Source organism: Trematomus bernacchii, unplaced genomic scaffold, assembly GCF_902827165.1.
Source record: "Trematomus bernacchii unplaced genomic scaffold, fTreBer1.1, whole genome shotgun sequence".
NCBI classification, from domain to species: domain Eukaryota; kingdom Metazoa; phylum Chordata; class Actinopteri; order Perciformes; family Nototheniidae; genus Trematomus; species Trematomus bernacchii.
In genome coordinates, this window is record NW_022987581.1 from 1,044,726 (window position 1) to 1,054,839 (window position 10,114).

Below are 10,114 nucleotides of genomic sequence, written 5' to 3' on the forward strand. Positions count from 1 at the left end.
TTTTACAATAAAACAAAATATACAAGAATAGAAATAAAATAAAATAAAATATAAAATAAAATATAAAATATACATGTCAAAATACAAAATAGAAAATATACATACAGATATTATATATATATATATATATATATATATATACACAAATATACAAATATATATATATTCAAAATATATGGAATTATGGAGTATTAAATATGAAACAGATTATGTGTGAGTAAAATGTACAAGGTGGTTTTATTTCTAGAGAAACTATGGAGCAGAGAGTTCTCTTCCAGCCAGAGGTGATTTGTTGTACAGAGTTATTGCAGTGGGCAGGAATGTTTTCCAGTATCTGTCCTTGAGACAGGGGAGCTGCAGCAGTCTGTTGGTTTTGTGTTCATTGTCTTGAAAGTGATAAAAAAAAAAATTGATCCTAATCCTGAACAAATATGCCTCGTGTGTGACTCCATGGACCCTCTACAGTTTGCTTACCAGGAAAACATTGGTGTAGAGGATGCTATCATCTACATGCTCCAGAGAGCCACACAGCTGGAGGAGCCGCACAGCTCACTAAGAATTCTGTTCTTCGACTTCTCCAGCGCCTTCAACACGATCCAGCCACACCTGCTAGCTGAGAAGCTGTCAGTGACGCAGGTGGATCACAGCATGGTGGCCTGGATCACAGACTACCTCACCAGCAGACCTCAGTATGGCAGACTGCAGGGCAGCGTGTCTGATGTGCTGCTGAGCAACACCGGAGCCCCCCAAGGAACTGTGCTGTCACCATTCCTGTTCACCCTCTACACCTCCGACTTCCGCTTCAACTCCGGCTCATGCCATCTACAGAAGTTCTCTGACGACTCCTTCATTGTCAGCTGCATCACAGATGACAATGAGGAGGAGTACAGGGCCCTGGTTGAGAACTTCGTAGGCTGGTGTGACAACAATCACCTCCAGCTCAACATCAGCAAGACTAAGGAGCTGGTGGTGGGCTTCAGGCGGAGCAGGAAGAGGCCTCTGACCCCCATCACCATCAGGGGGAAGGATGTGGAGGTGGTGAACAGCTACAAGTTCCTGGGAGTGCACTTAAACAATAAACTGGACTGGACAGACAACACTGATGTTCTCTTCAGGAAGGGACAGAGCAAGCTGTTCTTCCTGAGGAGGCTCAGGTCATTCAATGTGTGCACGAGGCTGCTGCAGATGTTCTATCTGTGGTGGCCAGTGTGCTCTTCTTTGCCGTGGTGTGCTGGGGTGGAAACACAAACACTAGGGACACTGGCAGGCTGAACAAGCTCGTGAGGAAGGCTAGCTCTGTAGTGGGAGTACAACTGGACAATCTGGAGGAGGTGGCAGAGGGGAGGACGAGGAGGAAGCTCGACAGCATCCTAGAGAACCCCTCCCACCCACTCCATGCAGAGCTAGTGAAGATGAGGAGTACGTTCAGCCACAGACTCATCCCTCCACAACAACGCACCAAGCGCCTCGGACAGTCCTTTGTGCCTGTAGCCATCAGGCTGCACAACAAGGGGTCAATAATGAAAAATAAATAAAATAAAATCACTGGACATAAATATACACTGTTTCCACAACCCATGTTAATATATTAGTAGTAGACCAAATATGTAGATAGATATGTCACTATGTACAGATGTCCATTTTCACTTTTCACTTGTCACTTTAACTCATTCTATACTTCATAACTTAGATGACCAAATATGTATATATGCTGACAGTTATTTTACTCTTATTTTTACTCATCTCCTATTTCATAGTATTTTATTATTATTTTCATTATTATTTTCATTATTTTCTTGATTTTATTTTTGATTTTATTAATCTGCGTGAATCTTTGCTGTCCTGTTTTTTCACGCTTACCCTGTTGCTGCTTGTACAACTGAATTTCCCCACGGGGATTAATAAAGGTCCATCTTATCTTATCTTATCTTAAAATAAGTTAGTATAAAGTTTATACTAACTTATTTTTACATAATAACAAGAAATTAAGTCATCGTTTGCAATAATAAGTCTTTTTTTTAAGATACTCTTTTGAGATTTTACATAATTTTTATTAAATCATTTTTCGAATGTTTCTTCTTATTATTATTATTATTATTATGACTTACAGTATCTTATTTTCCATAATATATTGGCAGAAAGGGACTCCCACAGAATGAGTGCCATGCTTTATTATTCAATCAGAAGATAGTTGAAGCTATGTCATCAATTATAGACCAGTTGAAAATGAAACATTAGCAGATAACAATTTATTATTCAATTTAACATTCCCTTTTTGATAACAACATCACATTTAATTAGCTTTTGCAACAAATAGCTTCACTTCAGTCCCCAGAAACTTGGGGGAAATACTGTCGACACATTTACAAACATACAAATAACAGTCACACATTCACATTCATGTCACAGCATAAAATTAGACACATACATGGTGTTTTTTCACATCTTCAAGCTGAGGTAAATGCACAGCCTTTTCTTTGGCTCTCTTATGTGAGCATTTATAAAAGTCATTTACATTGTGTCAGAGAACTAAACGAACAAACCCTTTGAGTTGAGATGTTTGCTTTATGACTAGATACAGTCTTCACTTTAGCAACAAGTTAGCATATTTTACTCCAACCAACGTAATCTCTTTTTATTATTTACATATGCTCGTGTATAGGACAGACTGCCATGCAAACATGTCTAGTATACGGACCATCAGAAACAGATCATCCAATAAAAAGTAGATGACACATCCCGCTTTGTCCAAGCTGGGGAGCTTCCACAGTTTTGTGTTTAAACTTCAGTTTTAGGGCAGAAGTGCGATTATTTAGCTTAGCGTAGTCATCTTAACTTGCAAAAGACACCTTTTTTAGGCTTTTTAAAATAAACTGTTACTCAAATTAATACTTTTCCAGGCAAGAATATAACCATTCAGATTCCCAACATGTGATTAGTTTATCCAAATAATGCATATTACAGTATTTGCGCAGATGTTTTGGGGTTTTATAATTTCTCTTACTGCCATAAGGGGTAGACGCAGGTCCACACACTAAGTTAACCATAGGGTATTAAATAAGAAATGATAATTTACATTATGAATCGCCAAATTGCCGATAGATAGCTAGTTAGATATATAGCTAACGTTCACTAGCTAGCTTGTTAGGAAGTTAGCTAACGTTTGCTAGTAAGCATGCTAAAGAGATTACTAATGTTCACTAGCTAGCTAACTAGCAAACTGACATGTTCATTATTTTGAGATACTACATAATTTATAATCTTAAATCTTCAATCATAATAATGACCCAATCATCACATGTTTTTATAAACTTCCAGACTTTGGACGTTCGTCTACCCTTCTGGTGTTGAGAGTTATTACAAAAACAATGTCAACATTTGCTTTTTTATGGAGTCTGACAGGCTGGTGTGCTTCGGTTTTCCTTAGTTCCTCATAGGAGCCATTTACACCAAGAAAACACTACAGAGTTATTAAAAATGTCCTCATAGATTTCTGGACATTTGTAATCCTGCCAGCCACTTATAGCTGATAGTTGTGGTACTATAAACCATTAAATCGCCGCTCTCTAGCTGTAAATGTTCCCAAATATAATTGACTTTTTACAAAACTGCTAGTAGAACTAACACATTTGCATTCAAACAGGAAGGGGTAAAAGGTGCTGGGCTACATGAGGTGAAGAAGTCCATTTAAATGTTATTAACGCTGCTTTTCTCTGAGGTCTGGAAGGAGCTGATGTCCCAGCGAACAGAGCGGAAAGTGCTCCCCTTGAAACTGGCCCGTCTTTTTGTGATTCGGTAGATTTTCCTGAGGACGGCGCGTCGCAGCAGGATGTAAACCCACGGGTCCAGGATCTGGTTACAGGTCGCCATCCTGACCCCGGTCACCATCAGCCCCCTAAAAGTGTCTCTATCACTGTCCAACATGCCACTGTACGACTTGGTGGCTGACATCAGTGCAAAAACCTTTAAAGAAACAATTAAAGAAGTTAAGGCCTCATCTTGCACCATCTTTTAAACAAATACTTAGGTATTAAGTCTGTTTAAACATGATTACAGCAAATGCTTTAACCTCTTTTATCTCAATCTTTATTCATAACAAACCCAGATAACTTTTTGGTGAATTTGTTTGAAATGTATGGAAGCCCATAGTAGACTTTATTTAAATGATAATGTAAACCCAAAAATGAAAATGTAATTCCACAGAACCATTCAAACTAAACATATATGTATATGTTTTTTGAGTAAACATTGATACAAAAAAAAGTGATTATGCAATAATCCAATTCTTTGTATGTGTGTTTTTATGAAAAAATGAAGACTTTCAATTTTCAAAGTTTGCCGTACATTGGACAATGTTCAAATGTTTGTTCAAATTGAAAATGCAATGAATTAAAAATGAAAATGCAATGTCAAAAATGTGACCTGATTGTTAATGTATTCATACAGGTAAAACTATTCGGGGACATATGAATTCAAATGAACATCTGTATCTACTATCTCAACACATAATATTCATAGAACGTTTATTTATACTTGACCAATCATTAAGATAGGCTTTCCTAAATATAAAAATATAATGTTGCCTCTATGCAACAACGATGTATGATTTGAAATATCAGACACATGTTGACATTTAGTCATCTACAAATATGCTTTTTAAGATTGAATGAAGTTGTTTTAGCAGTCACTCACCAGCAGAGGGCTCCAACAGATGCAGGAGGTGACCATGATGCCCACAAGCTGCACCACCATCTCCGTGTCCTGAGACCCTGCGGAGCTGCGCTGGGAGCAGGGCTTTTTCTTTTTTAGCCGAGCCCTCACCAGCGTGATCCCACTGATGGTGTTGCACACAAAGGCCGAGGCCAAAGAGCTCAACGCCAGTCCAGAAAACACCATCACGAAGGCCAGATCCGTGTCTCTAGTGCCTTCCACCACCCTGATAAAGCACCACGTCCATGGGTACTGGTAAGTGTAGGCCCCAAGGCTGAAGTAAGGTAGGAGGGCCACACATAAAGCTAGCAGCCAAATCAAGGCGAGTGCCATTTTAGTCCGAGCTGTTGTGACTAAACGAGCGTGAAGCAAAGGCTTGGTGACGCCAAGGCATCGCTCGGCAGCCATAGCACACCCCAGAAAAAGGGGGCAGAGTCCAAAGAACACCATGCAACCACCGAGAAACAAACACGACGCATCTGGGTTCTCCGGGTCACCTCGAAATGTGGAAACAGAATCATCTGTGGACCCCTGAGTGTGCACCGAGTACCTCCTCAGCACCAGAGCTCCAGGGATCACATGTCCTGCTAAATCGGTCGCTATCAATGAGCTCGCTAAGAGTAGAAAAGTGGCCTTTGACCGCCGCCGGTAGCGACTGTAAGCCTTGGCGAGGATGATGAGGGCCACCACGTTGAAGAGGATGCCCAGAGTCATGCTGAGGCCGGCGGCTGTGGGGTTGTTAGCTGATCCGGTGGCGTTGCTTGATACAGCCTCCACCTCTGTCTCCTGCACCGTGGGGGTCTGGTTGGAACGGGAGAAGGGGGCGATAACGCCGGAGGAGTTGTAGTGCTGCATGGCCAGCATCACCGTTTCGTTGTCGGCCTAATGTGGTTCCTCTGGGTGAGAAGACACTGGAAAGGAAAAGAGACTGGGTCAGTGTGCTAAAGATAAGATAAGATCAGATAACAAGTACTTTATTGATCCCAAGTTGGGACATTTTTATGTTGCAGCAGCATAAAAAGACAAAACTAAAGCTGAAGTTCACATGAGAAATGAGAAATACAAAATTCCTATAGCCTGCAGTGCTTTTCATCAATATATAGTGGGTTGGTGTGAGTTATAGTGTTGGACATTTCAGCATTAAAGACATGCCTTCTCTCCAAAAGATTGCTTTGGGGTTGTGATGCTCATAGCGCCCAAAACACACATTTGAAAAGCATCAAACTGCATCTCCAACATGATCTTTTGGTGTAACAACACATAATGCAACCTGTCAGTCCTCTCATTAATGAAGGTTTTTCAAATCTACATTATCCTTTCAGAAACAAGTCCACTTTTGGCAGCCTGAAATTGGGGGAAATGTGAATAAAATGATGCACAATCAGGTACCATATTTGCCTCTGATAGAATGATGCAGCTGGCTGAAACTTAAAGGGTAAGTTCAGTCACAAACATGTGCTTAAAACATTTGTAACAGTCGTGTCTTTTTCCAGAAAGGATGCGGTGCAAGGTAATCAGACCTTGTTGTGAAGCAAACTACACTTCATTTTATAATGTATCACTGCACAGCAGAAAGGGTCCATCTCCTCCAGGACAAGAGGCTCTCCTAACTTTACGGACGTCATTAGTGTTAACATTTGTCAACGTGTACATCCTTGAGTGCAAGCTTTCTTCGGCACACTGATACGATTGGCAGGTGAAGTTCGGCAGGAAAGTATAGTTCCTATACGTAAAACAGCTCACAACAAGGTCTGTGGATTATCTGAAGTATGGTCATGATTTCTGCAAAGAGACATTTTTGTCGAGTTTTTTAAAGATCTTTTTTTTTGTCTTTTTGAGCAGCAGAAGTCGAGTGCCATCTAGAATGTACAAATATGAGAGTGTCAGATTTTTCAGACTGTAAAGATAATAGAAGATTCCAAAAGTGTATGTGCTAAAAGGGTTTTAATTTAATCACATTTCAAAACTGTTTTGTATTATAAGATAAATACATGTATTGTGCTAAAATCTTAAGGCAATAACACCCCTTCAATGTTACTGCATGGGATATCTATCATAGATGTGAAATAATTCATATTTAATATTTAGTTTAAATTATAATCGAGGATATGCAGATATGCAGATATGCAGATATCTCTACGTCCCTTTTAAAACACACTCTCCCTTTCATGCCCTTATAATCTTTATGAAGTCTCTTAAAGGTTATCAGATATTATATTTATGTCACACTGGGGGAAAACCCCGAGGCAGAATAACTTGACGTTTAAACGCAACAAATGAGTCGTCAGCCGTCTCTGCATACAGCCTCATTCTTCTTTTTACACGAGACCACAACCCGGGACGTCTGAACAAGTTCTGACAGTTTCTGTTGACACTGAAAGCTCCTGCACACATTCCTGTAAAAGTGCTGTTATCATGCAGCAGAAGTAGCAGCAGCAGTAATAACATCCATTAAATCATTACATCCATACGGTATGCATGTATACTATGTATGTACTGTAACTTCTTTAAAGTGGTTTTATATGGTACTGTGTTTCATATTTCTATTTTTAGTTTTGGCTGAATATATTTGTTTCTATTCCCAAACATGATTTCTTTCATGCCCTTCATTTTCCTATCTTTTTTTATATGTTTTGGATTTTGTTTATTATTTGGAACATGTATTTTTTAAAAAGCACATAATAATAATGATAGAGAGAATTATAACTTATAACAGCCATACATTTCCTTTCTTACATTTGATATGAGGGCGTTTCAATTAATTAATTAATTTTTATGCTTTAAAGTGGATGGTTTTCCAATCATTTCAATCAATCTAAAATATAAAAGGAACTGTAAAATAGGACTTTTAACCAAAATGTAACTTAAAGTAATCATACCTCAGGACTACTTTTCCTTTACATTAAATAAAATATATTTAACTTACCTTTTAAATAATAAATCCATGGAGATGATCAGGATCACTCTGACAATAACTCATAACTGAATTTAGCAGAAATTAATCCAGGTTGTTTTCTTGTTGGTGTCTCTTTGTGTCGTTCCAGAGTCAGAGGACTTCTTCACCTGCAGTGTTTCCTCATTCTGCACGCTGTAGGAACTCCTCTGAGAACAAGCTGCTCTCTGTAACGTTGCACATGAAGCATGTCCTCTGTGGCTCTGACTGCAAGCTGCTTTTATACGGCCGGCTGCAGTGAGATCACACTTCCTCTGGGTGTCTCAGACTGTAGAAACACAGCAACGTCCTCCCATAGTGAAGCAGTCAGTCAGAGGAATCTCACAGACGTTTATGCATGGCTGAATTCATCCCCATTAATATTTCATAGTGTAATTTGTGTTGCATGTTTTGAAAAAAGCTTGCATCAAAATATGACATGAACTGAAGTTTACAAAAATGGCATATTTCCACAATAAGAAAACACAATACAACTGTATATACGATTTTTCGGACCTTAAAGATATTAGAGGATTCAAAAGGGTATGTGCTAAAAGGGTTTTCATTTAATCACATTTCAAAAGTATGTTGTATTATAAGATAAATACATGTATTTTGCTAACATCCTAAGGCAAAGACACCGTATTCAATGCTACTGCATGGAGGGATATCTATCATAAATGTGAAATAAAGGAAGTTCATTTCAAGTTAATATAATATTTCATAGTGTAATTTGTGAAAGATGTTTTGAAAAAAGCTTAAATCAAAATATGACATGAAGTAAAGTTTACAAAAATTGTAAATGTTATATGTAAATATTTCCTGCACCAGTATTCCTATTGCACCTTTTGTATGTCTTATTCTCTTTTTGTTTGGTATATGTGCATTGTTGGATGACATTGCGACTTAAAGAGGCCCAATTATGCTTTTTGGTGTTTTCCCTTCCTTTCCTCTAGTGTGTTATATAGGTTTTAGTGCATGTAAATGGTCTGCAAAGGCTAAAATACCTGTGTTCCCTTCAGAGGGAGTTTCTCTTGCCCTTCTATTGGCTAGCGCTCCAACACATTGTACGTGATAGGCTAAGGGGCGGGACATCTCTAAGCGGTGGACCAATCACAACAGAGCCGGCCAGCTAACCAATCAGAGCAGACTGGGCTCTGGTTTCAGACAGAGGGTGAAAAGAGGTGCTGCAGCACAGGCAGTATGAGAATACACCTGAACATCAGCAGGAGAGGACTCTTTAAAGTAGAGACACTACATACTGATATACACCTGAAGATCATCAGGAGAGGACTCTTTAAAGTAGAGACACTACATACTGATATACACCTGAACATCAGCAGGAGAGGACTCTTTAAAGTAGAGAGACTACATACTGATATACACCTGAACATCAGCAGGAGAGGACTCTTTAAAGTAGAGACACTACATACTGATATACACCTGAACATCAGCAGGAGAGGACTCTTTAAAGTAGAGACACTACATACTGATATACACCTGAACATCAGCAGGAGAGGACTCTTTAAAGTAGAGACACTACATACTGATATACACCTGAACATCAGCAGGAGAGGACTCTTTAAAGTAGAGACACTACATACTGATATACACCTGAACATCAGCAGGAGAGGACTCTTTAAAGTAGAGACACTACACACTGATATACACCTGAACATCAGCAGGAGAGGACTCTTTAAAGTAGAGACACTACACACTGATATACACCTGCACATCAGCAGAATAGGGCCCCTTGAAGATTTGTATTGCTAAAACAACGCTAGCTCTTGAGCACGAGACACATTTGCTTATGAATGCTTTGAATATTTACAGATGACTCACCCTTTACTCCACCTCACCAAACAATTATGAGGCATTAATATTAATGACAACAACAACCATCAGAAATGCATGCCTGCTCCCTGAGGCTGCAGGAAAAAGCTCCTTTCAAGTAAAACTTTTAGAAGCATTGTTGCAGTTTTTGATTAAACGCATGACTTCATATCGCAGCAGCTTGAACAAAAATTGATTGCAGTAAATGTATTATTAATGCCAGATTACTCTCTTTAAAGTCCCAGCTGGCTGAATTGACTTCAGGTGGTATTGAGATCGTTTTTGTAAATATATTCTGTTCCAGTGCGAAATCTACATCTTACATTCTTGCTTTTACAGCTTTAAAGAGACTTATCTTGTGTTTGTTCTTCAGATATTAAATCCCTCCCTTCTGTTGTACAGAGCTTTATCTGAACAACCTCAACATCCCTGTGGTCAGATCACATCGATGCAAACCAGCTGTGCTCTCGCCTCTACAAACTGTGCTGTCACAGTCTGAGCAGCTGCACTGGAAATGCTTTCCCAGTTTTCAAAGAATACTGGCCAAGATTTAACGCTCCGAGCCTCGAGTAAGATAGACTTTAAAGGTCCCCTATTATACTGTTTTTCATCAATATATTATAGGTCTCAGATATATAC

General features: G+C 39.1%; 1 protein-coding gene across 1 annotated transcript; it reads right to left on the minus strand.

Moving 5' to 3' along the window:
* Nucleotides 1-2,153: 2,153 nt before the first annotated feature.
* On the minus strand, nucleotides 2,154-7,857 carry LOC117480013 (prostaglandin E2 receptor EP1 subtype-like). Its single transcript, XM_034127158.1, has 3 exons — nucleotides 7,637-7,857; nucleotides 4,693-5,621; nucleotides 2,154-3,963 (listed from the first exon to the last, which is right to left on the minus strand). Exons 2-3 carry the CDS (start codon nucleotides 5,572-5,574, stop codon nucleotides 3,688-3,690), a joined length of 1,158 nt encoding a protein of 385 aa, XP_033983049.1. The 5' UTR covers nucleotides 5,575-5,621; nucleotides 7,637-7,857; the 3' UTR covers nucleotides 2,154-3,687.
* Nucleotides 7,858-10,114: the final 2,257 nt, after the last annotated feature.